Source organism: Anolis sagrei, chromosome 2 (assembly GCF_037176765.1).
Source record: "Anolis sagrei isolate rAnoSag1 chromosome 2, rAnoSag1.mat, whole genome shotgun sequence".
NCBI lineage: Eukaryota > Metazoa > Chordata > Lepidosauria > Squamata > Dactyloidae > Anolis > Anolis sagrei.
The window spans coordinates 225,651,440-225,677,156 of NC_090022.1; the positions used below are offsets into that span (position 1 = coordinate 225,651,440).

General features: G+C 36.5%; 1 protein-coding gene across 3 annotated transcripts in view; it reads left to right on the plus strand.

Annotated features, from left to right (window-relative positions):
- The window catches only part of VPS13A (vacuolar protein sorting 13 homolog A), a 155,730-nt gene that overhangs the window by 112,703 nt on the left and 17,310 nt on the right, over positions 1 to 25,717 (plus strand). Inside the window, exons 51-69 of one of the 3 annotated variants that reach the window (XM_060762167.2) lie at positions 539 to 667; positions 892 to 1,025; positions 1,212 to 1,341; positions 2,894 to 3,126; positions 4,164 to 4,317; positions 4,964 to 5,110; positions 5,622 to 5,703; positions 7,304 to 7,373; positions 7,873 to 7,981; positions 10,226 to 10,339; positions 14,657 to 14,802; positions 14,900 to 14,981; positions 18,704 to 18,817; positions 19,254 to 19,329; positions 19,425 to 19,588; positions 19,789 to 19,834; positions 20,177 to 20,300; positions 21,257 to 21,371; positions 23,907 to 24,236. In XM_060762167.2, the coding sequence (XP_060618150.2) occupies positions 539 to 667; positions 892 to 1,025; positions 1,212 to 1,341; positions 2,894 to 3,126; positions 4,164 to 4,317; positions 4,964 to 5,110; positions 5,622 to 5,703; positions 7,304 to 7,373; positions 7,873 to 7,981; positions 10,226 to 10,339; positions 14,657 to 14,802; positions 14,900 to 14,981; positions 18,704 to 18,817; positions 19,254 to 19,329; positions 19,425 to 19,588; positions 19,789 to 19,834; positions 20,177 to 20,300; positions 21,257 to 21,371; positions 23,907 to 23,975 (2,238 nt within the window). In that variant the 3' untranslated portion in view covers positions 23,976 to 24,236. Of the gene's footprint in view, positions 1 to 538; positions 668 to 891; positions 1,026 to 1,211; positions 1,342 to 2,893; positions 3,127 to 4,163; positions 4,318 to 4,963; positions 5,111 to 5,621; positions 5,704 to 7,303; positions 7,374 to 7,872; positions 7,982 to 10,225; positions 10,340 to 14,656; positions 14,803 to 14,899; positions 14,982 to 18,703; positions 18,818 to 19,253; positions 19,330 to 19,424; positions 19,589 to 19,788; positions 19,835 to 20,176; positions 20,301 to 21,256; positions 21,372 to 23,906; positions 24,237 to 25,717 lie in introns of those variants that run through there. The other 2 variants (XM_060762166.2, XM_060762168.2) reach the window with 2 other exon arrangements.

Genomic DNA, 25,717 nt, shown 5'->3' on the forward strand with positions numbered 1-25,717 from the left:
TGGCTCATAGATCTTACATTCCAGGTTCCTATGGTGTGTTGATCTTTAGAGCATCGGATTCGTCGTTCACCTCCAGTACCGTCGGCCGCTAGCCTTCCTTTCGGCTTTGAGCTAGCTGCGTCATCACATCTGGGGCTAGTTGAACTTATCCTCTGCTCCTCCCCAGTAGCATTTTGGCCATCTTCCGACCTGGGAGTCCCATCTTCCAATGGCATACCGACATATCTCTGTTTGTACTGGTCCATTTAGTTTTCTTGGCAAGGATACTGGAGTGGTTTGCCATTGCCTTCCCCAGGGATCACGCTTGGTCTGACCTCTCTGCCACAACCGTCCCGTCTTGGGTGTCCCTTCACGGTTTCGCTCATGACATCATTGAGGTGCTCAAGCTCCAGCGCCCTGACAAGGCGGTGATCCTTTGCTGGAGGCGGTGATCCTTTATATGCTTATATTACTTGAAATTCAGTTAACAAGAATAGATGACTGCAAGTCGAGTTCTGTTATGTATTTCCTTTACAAATATATGATTTTCCTTCCCCAGTGTATTCCTTTTTGGCCTGAAAAGAATGAAAGAAAATTTCGTGTTAAAGTAGAGAATTCTGATCTTCCACCCAAAATTATCCAGTATGATAAGCAAGAAAATAGTTTGCTGCTGCACTTAAACAACACAGTAAGTAGTAATGTTTTCTGTTTATACCAAATTGTAATTGTGTTTTCCCACTCTTATGTCTTCTCTCTCTAAAGAACTGAATGTTACTGTATTAAGAATTCAGATGAATATTTTACACATTTAAAATGTTTTACTGAACTATTTATGCTTTTGAAATTAAAATAATTGTGATGAGTTAAACAAATGAATAAAATGAAATATAAAATATTTTTCATATCTGCTAGCTTGGAGGTATTATTGTGGATATTACACCAGCAGAGCATTCAACAACAATTACATTTTCTGATTACCATGATGGTGCAGCACCATTCCTGATAATTAATCATACCAAAGAAGAAATGATTGAATACGGGCAAAGGTATGTATATTTTTTATGTATATCGAACTATACAGGGAATATTAATGATGGATATAAGGAGATTTCAGTCTAGTTTTTGTAGACTGTTTAATATAAACTTCTTTTTAAAATGTTCAGTATATAGATATCAAATTTCACTGTGTTATATCCTGTGAGTTACCACAATTTTCCTGGTTTTATTTTCAGCTCACACTTTGTAATGGAAGATGTTTTAGAACCAAATAAAGGAATGCTTTACACATGGGCTGACCCAGTAGGCTCTAGAAAATTGAAATGGAAATGTGGAAAAAACAGTGGAGAAATAACACAGAAAGATGTATGTATGACTTTAACTCTTAATGTAATACATTACTTAAACTATGTAACAACTTTTAGCATAACTATCTTCTTTGTGGTCTCTGTGGTTTAATATCTGGGTTTTGCACCTTCCCAGATCTTCAATTGAATAGTTTTGTTCCCATCCCTCATAGCAGATGTCTAGCCATGCATCAGTGCCTTCTCCTTGATTCTTTTTCATTAGCCATGTGAGTTGCATCAAGAGAAATATTTTCTATTTTCTTATCTTCCACTACATTTTATCTTCCATTGCCACCTTTTATTCAGTAATAGAAACTGAAAGCAAGAATAGACTTGCTTTGGAGTTTGTATGGCTTTTAGGAAGTTATTCAAGCTCTATAAATGCTCCAGAGGAAAGAATGTCCCCTTGCATAAACAATCATAAACATCTGGACCACAGCCATAGTGTACAAAACTGTTCTATCCATAAAAACTTTACCAAGCAGGGGCAGATTGCCTTTACTTAGCAGTTGGGAAGCATACAAAGTGGCAGTTGAGATCATACAGTGGTTCTCAACCTGTGGGTCCCCAAGAGTTTTGACCTACAATTCCCAGAAATCCCAGCCAGTTTACCAGCTGTTAGGATTTCTGAGAGTTGAAGGCCACTGAGAGTTGAGAACCAGTGATTTAGAACAAGCCATTAAGTACTACTTTTTGTTTAATTACCTTCCCTTGTGAAATCTTCACAAGATTCATCTCCTCCTCTCCCTTCTTTATATCCAAAAATACATTTGAGAACTGAATTGGTCCTTCAGCAACTTGTTTAAATGTGATCCCAGCCCCAACAACTTTTTCAGTATCAAACTTGTTGCAGATATTGATCATGGTCTCTCATTCTTCAGTGTTGAATGGGGCTCCTGCTGGGCTCTAAAATGTTCTGATTGTAGCTCTGCACAAGTGTAAGACACACGTGCATCTTTTTCTAATTTTTAGCATATTGCTGTTTTTATTTTGTAGTTGATGATACTTCTGCGTTAGAATAGTATATTATTTTAGTGTTATCATTGTTATCCGTAGAATGAATTATACATATATGTACAATAGAGAATACTGCAGAGAAAACTGAAAAACCATTGGGTTATAAGTACCATATTTACTCAAATTGAATGCCCACCTTTTTTTGCTAACCCAAAGCGAGGTTCACATTCGCTATGATGGCACATTAAAATCATACAGGTAAACCCACCTACTCCCCTTCGTCAGGTTCCCAACTGGACTCATTCATGAGGCCTTCAGTATGCCATCCCACCTTGGTTCTGAAGGCCTCTTGAGTGCGGTCTTACTTGGGGAGCTGTCGTTCAGCCTGATGGAGGGACATGGCTTCCCCCTACTATTCCAAGGCAGGCAGCAGAACGGCTGACAAATAAAGGTGATCCACACATTACATTAGATAACATCTTTTTTTCCCACAATGCACACCTTCAAAATTGAGGTGTGCATTACAATTGCACATTATATCTGAGTAAATACAGAATATATAGGATTTGACACTGTAACTCTGAAAATGAAACTTCGTTTATCTTTTGTTCTAGGATTTAATGACACCTATCCAAGTGGGAAACAAACAAATATATTTAGTTTCATTTTTTGAAGGATTGCAGCGTATTATCCTATTCACTGAAGATGAAAAGGTTTTCAAAGTGACATATGAAAGTGAAAAAGTTGAATTAGCAGAACAAGAAATCATTATCTCCTTACAAGATGTTGGCATCTCTTTAGTAGATAACTATTTCAAGCAAGAAATAGTTTATATTGGAATCACAAGGTAAAATATTTACAATATTTATAATTTAATTACTCTTTTGTAATGGAAGGTTATGAATGGACTTGTTTAAGATGATTTAGCATGTAAATTCTTTTAAACTAGGTGTAGGGTGCATATCATATATCTGAAATGCTTAGGATCAGAAATTTTTTAATTCGGGTTTTTTCATATTTAGGAATATTCACATATACATAATGAGGTATCTTGTAGATGGGACCCAAGTTTAGACATAAAATTTAACGACGTTTCATATATATCTAATGCACATGACCTGCAAGTAATGTCATACAATATTTTTAATAATAATTTTGCACATAAAATAAGGCTTGTGTACATTGAACCATCAGAAAGTAAAAATACCACAATCTCAGGGTGTTATCAACACTGTAGAATTAATGCAGGTTCATCTCACTTTAACAGCAATGGCTTAATGCCGTGGAATCATAGGAGTTGTAATTTGATGAGGCACCAGCACTCTTTGGCAGAGAAGGTTTAAGACCTTGGAAAATATTTTGGAACCTTTCAGATTTCCAGTTAAGGAATATTCAACCTGCATTATTTTTCTAAAACAGTTTTTAAAATGTATTGTCGAAGGCTTTCATGGCTGGAATCACTGGGTTGTTGTAGGTTTTTTCGGGCTATATGGCCATGGTCTAGAGGCATTCTCTCCTGACGTTTCGCCTGCATCTATGGCAAGCATCCTCAGAGGTAGTGAGGTCTGTTGGAACTAGGAAAAAGGGTTTATATATCTGTGGAATGACCAGGGCGGGAGAAAGAACTCTTGTCTACTTGAGGCAAGTGTGAATGTTGCAATTGGAATTGCAATTGGAATATCTGTGGAATGACCAGGGTAAGACAAAAGACTCTTGTCTGCTGGTATAATGGTATAATGAAGTCATTTTTGAACTTCTATCAAAATTAAATATTCAGAAGCTCAAAGGCCTGCTGAAATGTCATTCCTTACTGGGTGATAACATGATAATTTTGTTATTATTGAAGACTGCGTATAATCTCTACTTTTATTTATTCTATTACAGTTCGGATGTAATTTGGGAGGCAAAACCCAAGAAGAAGTCAAGATGGAGACCACTGAGTTTGAAGCAAACTGAAAAGCTGGAGAAAGAATTTAATGAATACTGTGATCACTCACCGACAGATGATAAAATAGTGGATCTAGATGATAACATCCCGGTAATTCTGAGAGGAATTTTACTCATGTGTAATTCCGTTGTAAAACAGTTACACAAAACTGTTGTGTAAACTTTAGTAAATTGATTATCAATTTATTATTAAAGGCATAAACAACCTTTTCCCCAGGTTTACTTTGACAGGGTCAGGAAACGACTCTTTTTATGCTGTACACATGTTCATCTACAGCTCTATATGCCAGGGTTCAAATTCCGCCCCGTCCCCCATCCATAGAACCCCAATGGGAGGCTTTGGGCAAGTCACACTCTTTCAATCTCAGAGCACACTCTTTCAATCTCTTTCAATCTCAAACCTCCTCTGAACAAATCTTGCCAAGAAAATCCCATGATAGGGTCACTTTAAAATCTCTGTAAGTCATAAATGACTTGAAGGCAACAACAGCAACAACAAACATATCTAGGATTACGCTATTAATGATCTACTTTTTAAAAATGTAGATAACCATGTGCCATCACAGGTTTGAAAACATTTTAAGTATGATTGATTTCCCTTAGAATTTCAAAATATTTTCAGCTGAAACTGGTGAAACCTAAAAGTGTTTAAAATTCACTGGACTGTGTTTTAATGCTTTGTTTTTTAAAAAATGATTTAGATTTGATTTTTTTTTAAAAAATAAACAAACAAACAGGTCTGCTTGACTCCCACTGGTAATAACATGAAAATACTACAGCCATCAGAAATCCCAGTGCGAAGAAGTTTTTTACCAGCTTTAAAAGTACAATATAGTACATCTGAACACCAATCGTCCTTCAGAGTCCAGATATATAGAATACAGGTATGTTTTGTAATTACTAAAAGTGAATAGTAAAATAAGTCCTTACCTTGATACAATAAAAAAGACAAAAACATATTTTGTAGATTTTTTATTCAGCTTTTCACTTAATCCCTGCAGTTAGTATTTCAAGCTTTTCTCTGTAGTACCTTCAGTGATTGTTATTCCTGTATGTTTTTTTTTTTAAATTAACACTTTCTTTAATTTGGAATTTTCAAATGATGGAAGATGTATGTGAAAACAGATGTTTATGAGAAGTGTGTTAATTTCTCTGATATAAATGTTGGATTAAGACATAATGTATGTTTGGTGTACTTAAATTCAAAGTTTAATCTTTAATGTAAAAAAACAAAAAAAACTAACAGTTGAGTTCAATTAAATAAAATTTTCTGTTTTCCTCCTTAACATATGTAACTGCAAGATAGGACATTTGTCAAACATTTAGGGTTTAAAAAAAACATTTGCAAGTGGATATCTAACATGCATCATATTGTCCTGTCATTGCCCCTGTCAGATACAAAACCAGATTCCTGGAGCCATATTTCCCTTTGTGTTCTATCCTATTAAACCTCCCAAGTCCATCTCCTTGGATTCAGGTTTGTTAACACTGTTTAACACCTTTTATGCTTTTTTTCTACATTTTGTAATAAAATAGGAGGATATCATTTTTTGCAAGATTGAGGGGCAACTCATTCATAGTAATATTAAAAGATAAAGTGATTTTTGTTAATAGTTAATAGTTTTGTTAATATTTTCTTCTTGAATTTGCTAAATTTGCCAGAAACTTATTGATAGTTTATTGTTCAAACAGTTGCTTTTTATAATTTCATTTGAGTGACCTGGTCTTTTATTGCTAAAATTAATCAGACGTTGTTATAATTAACAAATGGGTATGATTGTCATTCTAACACTGGAAGTAATTTAGATTAAATGGGAAGCATTGGTTCTGCCATTTATCTTTCCCCCAGGAATTCCTATGCTGGGGCAAATTCACAAGTTTTTCTACACATCTGAGACCACTCTTGCTTGAAAAACTTACAATGTTTGCAAGCATCATGGCAGAAAGAAACTCAGTATCTTGAGCAGTGTCCTTTTGATAAACATAAACATCCTTTCAAAATTCATGCAACTAATATAACTTGAATTTGAAAAATAACATATCTGTAATTTTGTTAAATTATATGTTTATTTACTCAATTTGGTATTGAAAATATTTGTAGAAATGCATTTTCAAGAATGCTAAAGGAGCAATCCACAACCACCGGGTGAATCCCTTGTTCCAGCTGATCAGGGTAGAAGGCCAAATTTCTAAACCATTTCATGCTTACTCCCTTCTTGAGTTTTTCTTCTCCTGCCTTGCCAGCTTGCCAAGAATTATTCTATAGATCTATCCCATTACAATAATTTATTTATAGACCATAGATAGTTGGCCATTATGGTAGTATCAGAAAATTTGGGGCTTGTCTACAGAAACCCAATGGGCTTCTGGCTCTTGCCACAACACGTAGTGACTTTCAACCTACTTGATTCTACTTTTGAGAAAGTTGGACGATTCTCTGGAGTTTGTTGGAAACTCTGAGATATCCTGGACCTTCAGGGCAGTGGTGACTGCTGGTATCATCTTTTCTCTGTAGCTCAGTGAACCAAGGAGATTTCAACCTAAATCTCAGTGGCTTTAATGTTGCAAGGCTGTGTAGCAGAATTGAAGAAGTAAACAAAGGGAGTAAGGATAAAACAGTTTAGAATTTTGGTCTCCTGCCTTGATTTTCTCACACAAGGGATTAACCCTATGGTTGTGGATTGTTTTTCTAGAATGATCCTCCATGGTAAGTATCAACCTCTCGTTCCCCATTTTAGAGATTAATTTCATTTCCTCCCATATATGCTTCATATATGGTTCTTGCCACCTTAAACCATTGATTTTACTACCTTTTCATTATATCCTTTGCAAATGGAAAAATATTGGATTCAATGTTATTTTTTATTAACATTTTGGTTCAATTGTATTTTAACTAAAAATAATACTATTGTTTTATGCTTTTTCAACTCTTGTAAAATAATTTTTTTATTGAATTGTTTTAAATTATTGTTAGTCACATTGGGTCCCATTCTGGGAGAAGGTGGAGTATAATTTCAATAAAGCATAAAAGAGCAAGTGCCAACCCTGCTTACTTTTTTTGTTGGAAATTTCCATAGAACCTAAACCATTTACTGATGTCAGTATTGTCATAAGAACTGCAGGACATTCTCAGATATCACGTATAAAGTAAGTACAACTATTACTTTTAGAAACTGTAGCAAGGGCAAAACATTATAGATAGATTGCTAACTGGAACTTTTGATAGAAAGCAGTTATTGTAACACATTTTTAAAGAATTCCACTGGTTTGTAATATGATTTCCAGCCTAAATTCACATTGCTTTAAAACCTTAATTAGCTTGGAATCTCCGTGTTTGCAGGAGTATCTCTTCCTATATTCTCTTACCTGAAAACCCAAGGGCTGATGTAAAGGCTCTCATCTAAGTTCACCATTAGGAATAACACCTTGTATAAAACTATGGGAATATTTTTGTGATTTTCCCAGCTGTGGAATTCCTTGCCCTTGGAGAGTTGATTCTGGTTTCTTTCTGATGCTGTGTTTAAAGCAGCTTTTTGTCAAGGTCTTTCGGACCTTTACGATTTTACAATAATTTTACACTGATCTGCACATGTTTTAATTTGTTCTGGTTGTTCAGAGTTTCAATTGTTTTTAAACTCCTTTGCAGATATTTTAAAGTCTTAATTCAAGAAATGGATCTCCGCTTGGATCTTGGCTTCCTTAATGCTTTGGCTGATTTTTTTACACTTGCTGATGAGGTACCCAAAGACCAAGAGGTAAGAACTACTATCACTTCACGGATATCTTCAATAATAAAACATAATGTGTGCTGGATGTTATGTATCTTGTGGTTAAAATGAATTATGGAATTGTTTTTCTGGAATGTTTATAAACCAGGTTTCTTATGTACAGAAAATTTTAAATCAAATTTAAAGACCTCAGCCACATGCTCAGCTGTTGTCCCAATCCGGAGTGAAGGAAGAAGCATCTATGGAAGTAGTCCTGAGCCAAGATATGTGTGTAAATGTCTAGTTCTAGCAACAGGACACAGGCTGCTCCTATCTCACCTCACACCACAGGAAAAGAAGGAAGAAGTGTCAACAGCTTCCATCATGATGGTCACTGCTGTACAGCATAAACAGCTTCTTATGCAGCAGCAACCAAGAGGACAAAACTGAGTCAAGTTAAAAAGCAAGAGGCAAATTATTCCTCAGTGCCCCTGGACATTCTTTGTTGTATACCAGGGCACCAGACATACACTTTGGTCAACCAGTTCAATCTTTAAAAGAGTACATTTAATCTTACCTATATAAAATCAGTCTCCACTTCAGATTTGGCAAATCCACCTTAGAACTGTCAGGTATGGAATGAAAGAGTCATAAAGTGAATTAGACTGAGAAGCCTTATTCTCTGGATAACTGAAGGAGCAATCGATGGCATACGGTTTTATCCTCATGTGCTATTAGGTCAAGGCAGAAAACAAATTATTTTAAGAACACGGATGTTCCTCTCCTTCAGTTTTAATTTCTTGCCTACACTATCAATATTTATAAAAATGCAAAATAAAATCTTAAAGACAAAGAGAAAAATACCTGATTGTGTGATTCTTGATAGTGCTCTTCATATGCTAGCTGCCAGATGAAAAGGCAGGTGGATGATGATTTGAATAAACCAGCTGCTGAGCTCCTATGTAGAGCTCCTCAGCAGATCACAAAGCAATACACAACTAAAAATAATGCAGTTTGTTGATCTGGCATTGGAAACTGTACGAAGAAAAATATTTTTGACAAGTGAGTGACTCAGTTGACCTTAAAATTGCCACTGCGAGTTGAATCTAACGATGAGGCTTTAGATGAAGCCTCATCATTGACCATAAGAGACAACAGAAAGAACTTAAATTAGCTAGGAAGGGAAAGAAAAATAAAAATAAATACAAGAGTAAGCAAGCAGACATACCAGATTTATTTACTTGGGAAATAAATTTCCTCAGCGTTTGAAGTACCTCAGCATTGCTTCAGGACAGCATCTTAAAATGTTGGGCAAGGGACAGTATTGCAGCTAGAGATGCAAATGGGCATATAAGTATCATGTGAAGGCGCAGACAGGAGACTTGATTGGTAATCGAGCAGGAACAAACCATTTCAGTTTGAAACGGGGGAAGCTAATTGAGGCATTCCATCTAGCGGAGCTGAAATGCAAGCAAGTTGTATACAATATTGAAAAGAACAAGTTTACCTGTTGAAAATATACTGTTTTCCAGTCAGAACTTTGTTTCATATGTAATCTTAGCACACTCAGTTCTCTGAAATGAGTAACATAAAAGATTTAATAAAAGAGAAGAAAAATGCAGAATTGAAAGCTAGACTAGTAGGACCAGTAGAAAGTTCACAAACGAGGCATATTAAGGAAGGAAATTCACAAATTAGTAACATAAATGTAATAGATTTTATGAATTTGAATAATTTTTAAGTGTGTTTAATGAAATCTAATATGCTGAGTAACCTGGCATTAATGAATTTAGACATATCTAATAATCCAAATTAAATAAATAAATAAATTGCACACAGAATGTGATGAGAAATGTAGACAAATAAAAACTTGAATACTGTAAGAGATGAGATATTAGGGAACAATAGTAGAAGCGGATAGGAAATGTAGTGAGAAATCAAGAAACTTATCTGTCAGACCAAGAAGATACACTAATGAAAATTCTTTCAGAGGAATTAGGTTTAAAATTTGTCTAAACCCACAATTTGTTGCATAGTCAGCTTATACACATAACCCAAAGGTAATGTTATTCAATTATTTAAATAATTATATGAATGAAACAAAGTTTGTGTACAATGAACCGTTAGAAAACAAAAGTGTCACTATCTCAGCCACCCATGTGGGCAACTTTGCAGTATTTCAGATTTCTGGATAGAGGGTGCTCCACCTGCATTTGTGTACATTTGCTATAAAGGGTTTGTTTGTTTTTTTTGCTTTGAATATTGTTATTAATTTTTATTATACATTTACAGATAGAACTTTTCAAAAAGGATGTAGAATATGTGCAGGAAGAACTGAAAAATGTGTCATCAACTGATACATCACAAATCAGTTTATATGAGTATTTTCATATATCTCCAATTAAGGTATGTACATGTCATAAATGTAGTGTTTGCATATGTGTTTATGTCAGCTATTTGAAACATTACTTCAGGCAACTGATATGTGATATATTACTTCACCTGGATAAAGTACAGTACCCAAACCAGTGTGGCAGTCCATATTCTCACAAATATAGCCAATCGGATCTGCTTAGAAGCATTCCAAGGATACTGTACAGGCACTGTGTGGCCATGACCTGCATGTAAGAACGGATTCACAAATCTAGCTCTCATGCCAGTGTTACTCAGTGTGCTCTTCAAACATGAATTGATAGATGTTTCAAAATACATGGGTTTAATCCTTGTAGTCTGTTGTAATGTGTCTGTGAAAATCGGTTCAAGTAAGTGGCAATCAGGCATACCTATTTCTAGAGTCTTTAGGTCACATTTAACAAATCCTTTCCATTATTTGTTGGTTGATTGAGTGCCTCCACTTCCAGTTTTACTATTTTTTCAGATGGAGAGAACGTAGTTTCTTATTTATAGTCTCTGTGAATCACACAATTGGGTATTCTCACACATATGCAGACCACTGTTTGGAACCTTCTAGAACAGTGGTTCCCAATGGTTGGGACTCCAGGTGTTTTGGACTTCAACTCCCAGAAATCCCATCCAGCTTTCCAGCTGTTAGGAATTGTGAGAGCTGAAGTCCAAAACACCCGGAAGGCCCAAAGATTGGGAACCACTGTTCTAGAATCACTAGGTAGGTTTGGCAATAACCCTGCCCACCATATCAAGACTATATAAGACCCGGTTGCTGCCAAAACCCCTCCGTTCCTTTCATCCACACTCCAGCTGGTTCAGGAACCCTACTCGTCAAACCCGTTTTCAGCTGTTAGTATTTCCTGTTGCATTCTGTAATCTTCATTGGTAGTGACTTTTTCTGAATTTTTGTTAGCTTTCTGATTTCTTGCAGTCAGTGGCTCATCGTTCCTACTTCTGCTTCCAACTTCATTTTATGAATATATTGTTGGCCTAGTCTAGAATGTTCGAACAAATTGGCCACTACAGATGAACACTCCAAGTGCCTCCTCTGTTTGGGCCATTTTGTCCACACTTGTATCTGCTGCCAAGCATTCGTGCCTGAGGTGTGAAAAATAGAAAAGCAAGTCTTTGCTCTTCTTTGTATCAGCAGGCCCTTTCACTCACATGTTCATGTTGGCGTTGACGTCTCATTTTTAGAAAACCAAGTCAAAGGAGCCAACTTCTTTCCCGGAGAAGCCACCGACTCCCGAGAAGGATTACGAAGCTGAGGAGCCCCAAAAAAAGTCCTGTAAGACTGAGGAGGCCAAGAAGAAAAGGGCAGTTAAGCAGGCCGAATCACAGGCTCGTCATAATGAACCACTAATTCTGACAGCAACTGTACCAGAGACCCAGGGGGCAGGCCAAGATTCAGAACCACCAATCCTCACATTAGAGGGACAGATTAAAGAAGTTTCACCTCACTACAGCACTGGGCTGGTTGAACCGGTACATGTCTAGTCCAAAAGGGCTCCAAATGGTCTTGCCACACCACCAAGGTGAATATAGACTAGTGAGACCTCCAACTTCCCCTCCTAGACAGGGGTCCTTATACACCTCCAGTGGGTATGATTCTCCTGCGAGGTCAATCCACTCGGTAGATGATGATTTTCTAGATGATGACTATGTTTCTTCCCCCCCCCCACTCCCCCCAGTTGGAGGTTGATTTCTTTGCCTCTTTGGGGTACTGCTTCCTGGACACATCCTTGGAACCGAGGATCTCAAATATCAACATCCCATCCCCGACTGATGACTTGAGACAGTTTACAGACCAAGTGTTGTGTATGGCCACAGCCTTGGACCTTGAAGTTAAACAATCGCCACAGCTGGTTGGTGACATGCTATTTTGTGATGCCAAATGGGCCGCTTCTTCGCCAGCATACCTTTCCTTTTCCACATACTTGATACAAGTCATCCTGGTGTGACCCACTGTTGGTGTCTCCTACATCCCAAAAGATAGAAACTTGATACCGATACTGTGTCGATGAATCCCTGACTGTCAAACCATCTGACTGTCAAACCATCTGAAGTCCAATTCCATCATAGTAAGTGAAGTTCAGTTAAGACCGAGCCAACATTTGCACATGGCTCCAGATGATAAAGAGGGAAATAAGATGGACATCACTGGCAAAAAGGTCTATTCTAGGGTGGCCCTGATAGCATGTTTTTCCATTTATGGTGCTTTTATCAAATTATCAAAAACATTTATGGAACTCTGTCACTCCCTTCTTCAATCGTTTAAATGATGAGGTGAAAACAGCCCTTTCTACCTTCAGGTTGGAAGCCCTATTACTCATTCATCACCATGTTCAACTCTCTAAGCATACTGCCAACACAGTAGGAAAATGATGGCACATGCTGTTGTGATTTGGTGCCATGCTTGGTTTCATTCTTCCAGTTGGTTGTTGGCATCAAGAACAGTAATTGAGAATCGACTATTCAACAAAGCGGGGCTTTTTAATGAGTCTACAAATTCAGAATTGAAGAATAATCAGAAGATGAGGTTGTCAGCGAGGAAGTATCGGATTAAATCAGTCCTACCCTTACTTTCAAGGCCAATGGCACAGCTCCCAACATGCCCAGAGTCATTCAGCGCCTCCCTTTCAGAAGTCCAATAGTCATCCTTCCTTTTGCCAGTAGCCTTCTACCCAAGAAAGGCAGCCTGGTCCAACTCAAAGATATTGCCAACGCTCGAGGTCAGCTGACCGGCAGTGTTGTAAGGACTAACTCACACTTGACAGAAAGAGACATTTCTTCCACTGTAACACCACTAATGCTGCCAATCCAATACACCGTTTTGACCCCTCACTTATGAGCAGATTCGTTCCTGCCTGGTAAAACATCACTGGCAATTGCTGAGTACTCAATACAATCGAATTCAGCTATGTCATCAAGTTCAATTCTTTACCCCCTATGGGAGCGATCCTCCAAACCTCTTCTTCACCTCCAGTTATAGAGCTGTGGTGGCGTAATAGGTTAAACCGCGAGACGGACCACACCTGGAATTTTGTGTCCAATTCTGGCCACCACAATTCAAGAGAGATACTGACAAGCTGGAATGTGTCCAGAGGAGGGCGACTAAAATGATCAAGGGTCTGGAGAACAAGCCCTATGAGGAGCGGCTTAAGGAGCTGAGCATGTTTAGCCTGAAGAAGAGAAGGCTGAGAGGAGATATGATAGCCATGTATAAATATGTGAGAGGAAGCCTCAGAGAAGAGAGAGCAAGCTTGTTTACTGCTTCCATGGAGATTAGGACAAGGAACAATGGCTTCAAACTACAAGAGAGGAGATTCCATCTGAACATGAGGAAGACCTTCCTGACTGTGAGAGCCGTTCAGCAGTGGAACTCTCTGCCCCGGCGTGTGATGGAGGCTCCTTCTTTGGAAGCTTTTAAACAGAGGCTGGATGGCCATCTGTCAGGGGTGCTTGCTAGTCACCCAATTGTGTGATTCACAGAGGGCATGAAGAAGGACTGGTTGCTTACTTGTAATTGTATTTCTTCGAGTAGTCTTCTGTGAATTCATACAGTCCCGCCCATTTTCCGCACACAGGGTCATGCCACCTCAGATTTCACAATGGTCCATAGCTGCAGCCTAGGAACTAAGGAGGTTCGATGTCAACTGGGCGTTATATATCCTCAGGATGGTGGGCTGGGTTACTGCCAAAACCTTTCTGCCTAGTGATTCTAGAAGGTTCCAAACAATGCTCTGTGTATGTGAAAGAATACCCAATTGTGTGAATTCACAGAAGACCATTTGAAGAAATACAGTTAGAGGTAAGAAACCTGTTCATTTTACATTGCTGTTTAGCAATTCGTTACATTAGTCATTTGTGGCACAAGCTGATGAGAGTATAAATGATAAATAGAGAACCCATACTGCAGAGCAGTACATGATTCTGCTACTTATAGTCCAAATAAGTCACCAGCAGAGCAGGGCAATGTGCTGATTGCCAGGTTTATTGTTGTGTGCCTTCGTTTCAAGGTTTCTTCAGAGGGAGTTTGCGGTTTCTTTCCTCTGGGGCTCAGAGTGTGAGACTTGCTTAGAGTCATTTAGTGGATTGTCTTGGCTGAGCAGGGATTCAGACCCATGTGTCCAGAGTTGTAGTCCAGTTCTCAAACCACCACACATTATTGTCTCTCAGATTTATTCACTTTTAAAATAAATTGATAGGATTAAAAATAAGTGAAAGTGACTGAACAATAACCACCAATAAAATTACCAGGATGCTACTTAAAATACTGTGGAGGTTCTCCATCTTTTCAATTTTATTTTCTTTCAGTTACATTTAAGTTTTTCACTCAGCACTGGGGGAGAAGATAGCAACAAGGAAGAAAAACGTAAGGAGCTGATTCCAGTTCAGTCTGTAAATCTGTTGTTAAAGAGTATTGGAGCAACACTCACAGATGTTCAGGATGTTGTCCTTAAGTATGTACAATGTATTGACTGGGTTTACTTTACTTTCGAATATTACTTGAAGTTTATCTATTATATTGCCTTTATTTATGTTATTTCATTATCATAGGTTGGCATTCTTTGAGCTCAACTACCACTTCTGTACTACAGAGCAACTGCAGTGGGCAGTTATTATGCATTATTCAAAGCAGGTTAGTATTCATTTGTTATTGCTGTCATGTGTCTTCAAGTCATATCCAACAGGGCGATCTTCAGGCTATCATGGAGTTTTCTTAGCAAGGTTTTGTTGGGGGAAGTTTGCCATTTGCTGTCTTTTAAGACTGTGAAAGTGCAACTTGGCCAAGGTTATTAAATATATTTCCTTGGCTGAGCAGAGATTGAAATTTTGATCCCTCATAGAACCAAGTCCGGCACACAAAACATTACACCGTGCTGGCTATTTAGTATAAATGTCTATGAGTTCATAGCTTAATAGATGATTAGACACAAGATGTAGTAATTTGAACAATAGTGTATGACTAAAAGAAATAGAGGAAAAGAAATCTAAATTACATTGATTCCAATATTATAGTATCTTTTCATTATGTAAAATATCTCACGCAACTTGTTCACATTTTTATTGTTTGGTTTTAGATGCACAGCTATAGCTACTGAAAGAAATGTTGGAAACAATTTTATAGGAAAAGTTTTTCCTTTTCACAAATATTAATTCTGATCTATATGTGTGTGTCTGTGTCTGTGTCTGTGTCTGTGTTTAAAGACTGCATTGAGCTTAAGATTGCTTGACTCAGCAAATCAATTCCAGGCTCTTACAGTTGAGTTTAGGAGTTTAGGATAAAATATATTTCAATGTTAAATTCTGTGCAAAGAACATAATAAGAAACTGTAGTAGCTGACACTGGTCTGTCAAGTTGCATATTCTGATCATACATAGCCAACAACATTCCTATGATGATTTTACAAGAAGAACCTGAGTGTAGTAGGAATTCAGTAGTATGGAGCACTTCATGAATACAACAGTCATGGTTCTCATCTCACCCCCTGACATTTTTTTGCAATTGAATTTAGCAACAGTTCTCAAATGCATCATTTCAGGCTTCTTTAACTTGAAAGTATACATCTCAGTAAAATACGGGAAGTACTCCTTCTCTGGTTGAAACGATAAATAGATTCTTCTTGTAGGTATTTCATGCTTTTGGCCTACTGAAGCAAGCCTTATTTTTGCAACAGATTAGCTCACTTGTACCATTCTTGAACAGATAATGCAGTGGATTTGTTGATTCTCAACATTATCCAGTACAGCTCTGCAACTGATTTTGAGACCCTGTCACCCAAACACATACATTCTGAGTCCATTATACTGTTGTCATTTCTCAAAGAAGTCTGGTTTCTTAAAAACACAGCTGTAGAGTGCATCTCTTACCTTGGTGCCATCTTGAGTCATCCTCCCCCCCCCCCCATCCTAAAAAAAATAGGATCTTATTTACTTGTACTTTCCCTTTTCACCTTCTCATGTTGGCTTCAATGGCATTGTCAGCTAAACATTCGGGTGCAAAGCCTGCAGGAACAGATAGAAAGCATTTAAGAAACATACACTTCATGCACAAGCCTTCCCCAAACTACAAAACTAGCAGAGTGGTCTCTGTGCATTGTGAATCCCAGAATGTGAAAAGAAAAATCTGACCAAAAAAGCATGTAAAGCTATACCAGAGGGAGTTGCAAACAGGCACAAAACTTCTACTTTCTTCCATACAGCCAAATGACAATATTGTCTGACTACTATTTACTGAGCCTTCTGCTCAGCATATACAGCATGAGCCTTGAAGTATGAAGGCATTTCAAACTCAAACCACCAGATGGTGGTAGAATGTAACGCGTTCACTCATGAGCCAACAAGCAGCAGAAAGAAACATAGTACCTGCTCCACAATATAGCTCGACTTCTGTGTCTCTAGACTGGAAGTACTGAGCTCTGGCACCACAAGATGGGGCTACAAAGTGGAGTCCATGACATGCGAGTGTGGAGAAGAGCAAACCACAGATTACCTATTACAATGCAGTCTGAGCACAATGCACATGCACAATGGAGGACCTTCTTATAGCAACACTAGAGGCACTCCAAGTGGCCAGCTACAGGTCAAAGGACATTTAATAGAATGCCAAGGTATCAAACTGTGTGTGTGTGTTTTAATACAATACAACTGTTTGGTTTGCTCCTAAAACGATAAATAAATAAATAGCAGAAAGAAACATAGTACCTGCTCCACAATATCGCTTCGAGTTCTGTGTCTCTAGACTGGAAGCTTTTTAGTACAGGATACACTATTTCAGCAATGAAAGAGCCACATTTCAATCAAGACAGTCTGTGGTTAGCTCATATCCAGCCAGGATGACCATTCCACACCAAACTCTTTAGGCATCTTTGTGTTGGAATGTAGAAAGTTTCCTCTTACTTCACCTCTACTTTCAGTCAGTGTTGTTTTCTCCATTATTTAACTTCTCACAGATCTCTGTATTATAGCCCCAACACATTGAGTTAGTCCTCTCCTACATTCATATTTAAGTTTGCCATTGTATAGCCATGTTTTAGGCTGGCAGATCACATGATCCCTGCTTCTTGAGATAAAAAAAGAAAAATGGAACCCAGAGAACCCCTGCACAATGTCAAGAGATCTGTGTAAGAACCACTGTTCTGCTTTATTTATATTCAGAACAACATGGTGCACTGACCTCATTTCCCAGAACACAGGGGTGGGAAACTTTTCACTCTCATTACAAAAAGCCTTAATACTGGACCAAACAGTTTAGCTCAGGCATTTTAGAGAATGGGGATGAAGTGAAAATGCCCCCATTACATTTATCTTTGTAGCACAACAAAATCTGTAACAAATAAAGAACTTTCCTTTTTTAGAATTACTTAAAAAATCCAGCAGAAATAAAAGCTTTACTGTCACTTCAAGCAGAAGTAGACTCTCCTTAGCAGCCTGGAAGTATTTCCTTTTAATCTGGGACACCATGCCCCATGGTATTGATACAAAAATCAAGATGTGGCATTGCTTCCAAGATTCCTTGTGGAGGGGGAGATGGCTGTATGTATTGGCTCAGGGAAGTTTATTCCACATGAAGTCATAATCAAGAGCTTTTCCCCCAGTCAAGTAGAAGAATCAGCTGCTTCCTTTTAAAAATATAGAATCTTCATTCTATCGCTACTAGTTTCCAATATTGAATGCACACAGATATCAATTTGTAGGAGAACAGGAAGGAAGGAGATTTCAGTGTGGCTTTAATTTCTCTACTTACTGTTTGTTTCTGTATAAATTCATGTGGTTTTGCACTACTCAAATAAAAATTGAATAGGTGATAATAGACCTTTCCATACCTAGCAAAAATGTTAACATTTTTATATTTTTTTCTCAGCTGTACTTGAGGGTGTGTCTATAATGTATATCATGACATTTCTGGCATTCCCTTGAGATAGGCTTTGTATTGACATCATGCCCACATCTGCATTAATTGCAACAATAGAGGATATGAATGGGTAACTTTTTTATTTTTAAGGCGTATTCAATAAATTATATTGCTTAAGAATAACTACAGAATCATAGATATTGGTGTGGTTGAGACCTATAAACCCTTAAGTCTATCACCAATAGTTTCCATATTAAATGCACACATATATCAATTTGTAGTACAGAAAGGAAGGGAATTTCATTATTCATTATTTCATTATATTATTATTATTTATATTATTATTATTATTATTATTATTTGTCATGTTTTGTACTGTTCTTGTGAGCCCTCAGGTTGTCCTCAAATGCATCTAAACCCTTCTATTGTGGATAGATTCATAGAATTTGTATGTGTCTGTGGTTTTAAATTCACATTGTATGTTTGTAAAATTATTTTCATTTTAGGCTATAAAACAAATGTATGTTCTTATTCTTGGACTGGATGTTTTGGGCAATCCATTTGGATTCATACGAGATTTGTCAGAAGGAGTTGAGGCCTTCTTCTATGAACCTTATCATGTGAGTGCACTATTAAGTTTTCATTCAGAGTAATAGTTACATGCGTGCAAATATTTACTAGAGAATATGTCATTCTGATCATTAGCAGAACAGAATTTTGCTGTATTCTTTCACTTTTTATTTGTGGTCTCCTCTATTAATTACTTTCTCTTTTTTGATTTTCCAAACTCAGAGTAGAGAACTTAGAAAGGAAGCTTAAAAGTTTTTAAAAAGCGTTCTTTTCCTCAAATCATCTGCACATTGAAATGTTAGGAAAGAAGAGTTAGGTTGGTAGTATACATTTTTGTTCTTCATATTTGTCAGTATCTATCCTTGGTGTACTATTCTTCCTATCCATTAAAAATCAGATTATTTTTCTAAAAGAAATTTGGGCATTTCTGCTGTTGTGAATGAGATTTTTTTTTCACATCTTGCTGTTTTCCTTTCTTCTCTCTAGGGAGCAATCCAAGGTCCAGAAGAGTTTGTTGAGGGAATGGCACTAGGACTTAAAGCCTTAGTTGGTGGTGCTGTTGGTAAGCAGTGATTTTAATAAAACATAAATCAAAGTTTTATTTACTTTAGTATGTAAACATATGAATATTTATCATGTAATCTTTTATACTACTAGGTGGATTAGCTGGTGCTGCATCAAGAATAACTGGTGCTATGGCTAAAGGAGTGGCGGCCATAACTATGGATGAAGATTATCAACAGAAACGGCGAGAAGTCATGAATAGGCAACCTAGTGGTATTAAAGAGGGCCTTACTCGTGGAGGAAAAGGCCTAGTATCTGTAAGACACTATATGTAGTACTTGAAATTTTAGAATGGCATATAATATACTGGGTCTGAGTCATATCAGATATATTTACAAACTATAATAGTTTTTATTTGCATATTGTGTTTTCTTTCATTTACATAAAATGCCGTATTAAATAGATGTAAGCAATGCAAATAAAATTGATATGATATTTATGTTCTTGTTTCTTACAGGGTTTTGTTAGTGGAATAACAGGAATAGTGACAAAACCAATAAGAGGTATGTTCCACCTACATTGAATTCTTAGTGTATTGTTTAATCATAAAACTGTTACTTTCTAAGAGATGCATATGATCACTGATATTATTTTGGGAGGGGAGAGTACAGATAAGAAGCAACACTCATAGAGTATTTATTTTAATTCCTGTTGCTGCTGTATAAGATTTCTCCTTGATAAATTTAGGAGTCTCTTTCATTCCAGGTGTCTCCTCACCCAAAGATTCCTTTCAATCTGAAAAAGTTTACCAAAGGACTTTCAGTTCAGTTAATTAGATCTTGAAAATAATAATATTATTTTAATTTAGTGCAATTTATTTAAAATATACTATTTTGTCCTGTCAGGTGCTCAGAAAGAAGGAGCAGCAGGCTTCTTCAAAGGCGTTGGAAAAGGTTTAGTAGGAGCAGTGGCAAGACCCACCGGAGGAATAATAGATATGGCAAGCAGCACTTTTCAGGGAATTAAAAGGTAAAAATGCATTCATCACCAACATTGCATGTTAAAACACCATCTGTAGGAATTATTTTTAATGCTGATACCAAACATTTCCTATAATCCAACTTCTCAACCTCCCAAAAAATCCCACTAGTACTACTGTTCCCCTCAAAGTTTCATTTACTGCAGTTATTAGCAAAGTGATTTTGGTGAAGAAAATGGTGTGCGGATGTAAGAGCTGAGTTTCATTGTCAAATGAGTTTGAGGGTGGTTGTTGCTGCTTTCTCTTTAAAAAAGAAAGTTGCTAGTTCTAAGTATATAGCAGGAAATCAAAAGTTGCTTGAAATTAAGTTAGTCCTATTGAAGTGTCACTTACTTTATAGTAAAAATAAGTCCAACTTTTTTTCTGCAAGAATATTTCTAGTTTTCAGTTCAGATATTTATCTTTTTTTCTCCTCAACTTACAAGAGTACAAAATGCACATTTCAGGCTGCAAAACTGCTGTTTACAATAGTAGTAGTTTAATATTGTAGTAGGTAACATTTTTAAATAATCCTCACTAATATAGAATCACTTCATTTACTTTAAATTTAGAATTATATCAATTTGCAATGTTAAAAAAGTTATTTAGATAGTGCTAGACATTAGACAAAAGAAAATAATTTTAAAGATGTTTTAACTTATTTTCTATGTTTAACTCTCGGTCCATCTGCACTATATAATTAATTCAGTTTGAGACCGTTTTAAATGATATGGCTCAATGCTATGGAATCATGGGACTTGTAGTTTTACAAGGTCTTTAGCCTTCTATGCCAAAGAGTTCTGGTACCTTACCAAACTACAACTCCCATCATTCCGTAGCATTGAGCCATACCAGTTTAAACGGTCTCAAACTGAATTGATTTCACAGTATAGGTGCACCCTCTGTTTTAGAAGCTTGTATTTTTAAAATATTCAGTAATATGATATTGTTTAACTCTTCTTTTCAGAGCAACACATGCATCTGATGATATCACAAGCCTGCGTCCTCCCCGCTTCTTCAGTGAGGATGGAGTTATTCGGCCCTATCGATTAAGAGATGGCACTGGAAGTCAGATGTTACAGGTGAAGAAAGTTAATCCTCAAGATATTATATGAAATTTTACATGTTCTACTTTATATATATAATAAACACGAAGAGAGGAAAATTTATCAGTAACTTTTTGACATATATTTATTCATTTATTATTTAGAGGAATTCATTCAAATTTAGCATTCTGTGAATGGTATTTTAATATTTAGTGAATGGTAACTTCTCTCTTAAGTTACATTGTTCAGATATAGTTAATAATCTTCACTTCAGTTACCAAGCTAAAAATGTTATTGGGTTGTAAAATTATTTGTAGATTCAGACTTTTAAAAATAGAGATTTGTTAGATGGAACTCTATCAAATATTATGCAGTTGTTCAAAGATGATTCACTTTCCTGGTTCATCCTTTTTTCTCCACTGTGCATGTAGATTCATTTGTTCTGTTTCCTTTCATACATGAGTGGCACTCTGGGTTTATGCATAGAACTGTGAATGCATTCTGCCAATGCACTACAACATATGAAAACATAGCCCACAAATCAGTTTTGTTTATTGCTATTCAGTTGAATAGCTGAATTTGCATGTTTTATTCTGAAAAACATGTTTTAAAGGTATTCTTAATCTTTTGGTGAATTTTTAAGGTTGAGTGCTATTTTTATGGTACTTGGAGATAGATTATTAATGTTTAAGGTGAAAGATTGTTTTTCATCGTTCCTTAAAAGCAATTTTTAAAGACATAGACACAAAAAAATCGTGCAGGCAGAAAAACAGATTTTTTTAAAGTGGTCTTAAAAAGTAACAACAAAATTTGTACTGCAATCTTTCATAAAACCTTAGCTTTATAATAATACCGTGTGCCTTAGTAAGAACAGAAGCTACAAAAATAAAAGATCTTGAAGGATATCCAGACCAAATCCTTTTTAAAAAAGAAAATGGATCATAGTTTAGCCATTGCTGATTTAAATTTTTATTTTAAGTGCATTTATCTTATATGTTATAAATTCTATACTTCTTTGAATACTAGCTAGTGCTTGGTACCATTTGTTCTGCTAAGAACTGGAGTCTTACCTATTCAAAGAAAGAAAAATTCCAGGAGATAGTTTATTCTGTGTTTGGTTTCTACTTGAGCATGGATTGTATTAATCCATCCTTTTATTTGGGGAGCAGATTCTCTGAATGTCCATTGAGTTATAATATTATTTCTAATTATTTGTTTTACCTGCTGAATATTTCAAATGCAGTATATATTCTGAGTATGACACAGGAAAGAAATTTTGTAATAACATCAGAGTGTTTTGTTGCTATTTTTCCTCTTTCTTTGATAAGTTGGAAATAATGTTTTAGCAGTATTCTTCACAGCTGGAGAAATGACTGTTGGGGAGGGCTCCCAGTGCTTAGATGCCCATTGGAAAAATAGTGCATTTTAATGGAATTGGGAAAAGCACTCGCTGCATCCCCTTGTGCATCCCAAATCCATCCCTGTAGGCCTGGTAAAGCTATCAATTACGGCTTTTGGAAAGTGTTTAGTGCTACAAGAGGAAAGTGAAGGAAAGATCAAAGCAACCCACCTATTTGGTTCCCCTTTTCTGTAGGACAAATGATCAGTCCTTTCAGAGGGTCCTGTCATATAGGCCTGAACACTCAAGAGATACAGAGTTCTTTCTAGAGAAAATACAACCAGTGTGTCATCTCTTGAAAAGAAATGCATTTTCAGTGTAAAAAGATTTAACAACTCATGAATTTGAAACAAATTACTATTCTTAGTTTTTTTGTAGAATCTCAGAATCCTGAATAAAGTATAAAGGGTAAAGTAAAACGAGTGCCAGAAGAAGTAGTTTGTGTCATAGGTGTATTCTGAAATCCAATAAACTTTATTTTTTAAAAGAAAACTGTATGTTTAGTACACATGCATAATTTTCCTGTCCCTGCCGCCCCCCCCCCCCCCCAGATTTCTTAACTGCCTCAATTTCAGTACATAAAAATTGTCAAGCACTTAAAACAGAAGACTGATGTTTATTTACAAATTTCAGTTTTGATATCAGTATCCTGTTGGTACTACGTATATATCCAGAATTTCTGGTTAATCCAAGAATTTATGTTCAGAATTTGTTTGTCCCCAAGTTACTTAACAGTGTGCTGCAAGGAAATAAATATCTAGGCAAATTTGTACCTATCTGATATGAATCAGATCCTCTCTCTTTTTAAACAAATTTTCTGTTTTATACCTTAGACTGTAATACAATCTCAAACAGATATAGTAGAATAGATTTATTTATTATGGCTAGGATTCAATTCTGTCTGTCCTTTATATGTTTATAATATGAATGTATATTTTTTAAAGAAGAAGTTTCAAGACTTGCATAAATTTATTCAAAGAATAAGCTTGAGTTTTGTTTTTCTATATGATATAATATAACAATATACTTGGAGGAATCACCGTTTTTCTGTCTACTGATAGTTGCATCTCATCTTTCATTTTCTTTCCTTTTTTTGCATATTTGAAAAACTAAACTAAACTTTCTAGCTTCAACTAACACTTCTACTTTTTCTTCTTTTATCATGCTTTCAGAAAAGACAGGCCTGCAGAAAATGGACTATGTGTCATTTTAGTGATAGTGATGATGATCAATTAGAATAAATACATGCTTTCTATACTGAATTATCAACAGTTGACTAGTACTGCTACTAATATGTAGATCACAAAAAGCACAAATGCCAGTAACTGTTGTAAACTTGTGTCTTAAATGTAGGCTTGTGTTTTTAAAAGTATGCACTAATTAAGTTTGAGCACAAATGTGAAAAATGTTTTGTATAAATAGAATATATTTGACCATTAGTAAACTGACGTTTTAAATAGACCGTAAATTTGTGACAGTGGCCTTTTTAATTAAAATTCCATATAACTGTTCTTAAATAGCGTATTTTCCATTTACATTATTTTAATTTTGTATATTTTTAAATGCTCTTAAGATATGAATAAATGTTAATTGTTGTCTTGTAAGCTGTGTTTGTTGATGTCATTAAGTTCTGGATTTTTTTAGGTATTAAAAATACTGTCTGAGACTTCTGTAACAACAATAAATGAATCTATATCAGAAAATATTGATCTGTTCTGTTCAAGTGACACCATCATTCATTAATCTTCTATTTTTGACTCTGAAAGTTGTCATATAAAATCTAGTTGTTGTTTTTTCAAAATCATTTATGGTTACATGTGTGTGTGTGTGTGTGTGTGTGTGTGTGTGTATGTGTGTATATATATATATATATATATATATATATATATTACATCCTTTCATTCTCAACAGCATATGTTTTAGGTTGTTTATTTTATTTTATTTCCTTCAAATATATTGTCATATGAAAAGTGAAATAGTGTGTAGGCCTTTGTGCTCTAACCCTCTGTTTCAACTAAAATTATAGAGCTGATTTGACCTGGGAGCAGAATTTCTGGCTATTCTAATTCTTGCACAGTGATTCAAGTGGATTATATAAAATGGAATCATTCAGTACTCCAAGTTATTGTTAGTCTGTAAATTTGCTAGAAAAAAACCAATAAGAATAGTCATCGGCTTTTACCGGAGTTCAAGAAATCTCCGTGATAGAAAATGGAAACTCTGTTCTGTCTCGATTTAGATATCGTCTACTATCACTATTCAGTGTAGATCCGGTTTAATCTGGAGAAAGCTGCTGAATGTGTCTGCACCCTGAGTTAAAACAACTTATGGGAAAGCCTGAATCCTGCACCAGGATTTGGGCTTCACCTGAGTTCTAGCAGTGCAGACATCCTCAGCCAGTTCCTATGCTCAGGTGGCCCACTGATGTTCTAGGTATTCACATTATAATTTTGCTAAAATAACATGACCTCCCCCCCCCCCCTTATATAATGTCTTACAGAGGAGTGTAACTGTTTAGAGTGGCATGGATATCTGCCTTCCCAAAGCATACACAGAGAGCAGCCCAGGCCTCAATGCCGAAGCGCACTCCTCTGGCCCCATCTCCGGCATCAGTGGCTAGACCTTTGCCTCTTCCGCTGGCCCAGTCTTCCTCCTCTCCACACCAATCAGAGGATGAGGAACAGGACAAGGACATCTAGGGCTCTGTCCATTCCGACTCTTTTTATCTCCTTGAGGCTTGACCAGTCACCAATCCGTGATGTCTGCAAGGCTGATCTGCCTTCCCCGACAGACAATGTCAGAGCGTTTGCTAACCAAATGGTCCAGATGGCTGAGACTTTGGGCCTTGAGATCAAATAGACCTCGAAGACCATCACCGACCTGGTGTTTAAAAGGGTCCAAGCGGAGGCTCTACCAGCTACTCTTCCCTTCCTACCATATCTTCTGGAAGTTATCCAGGCGTCCTGGAAGACTCCGTCCTTGA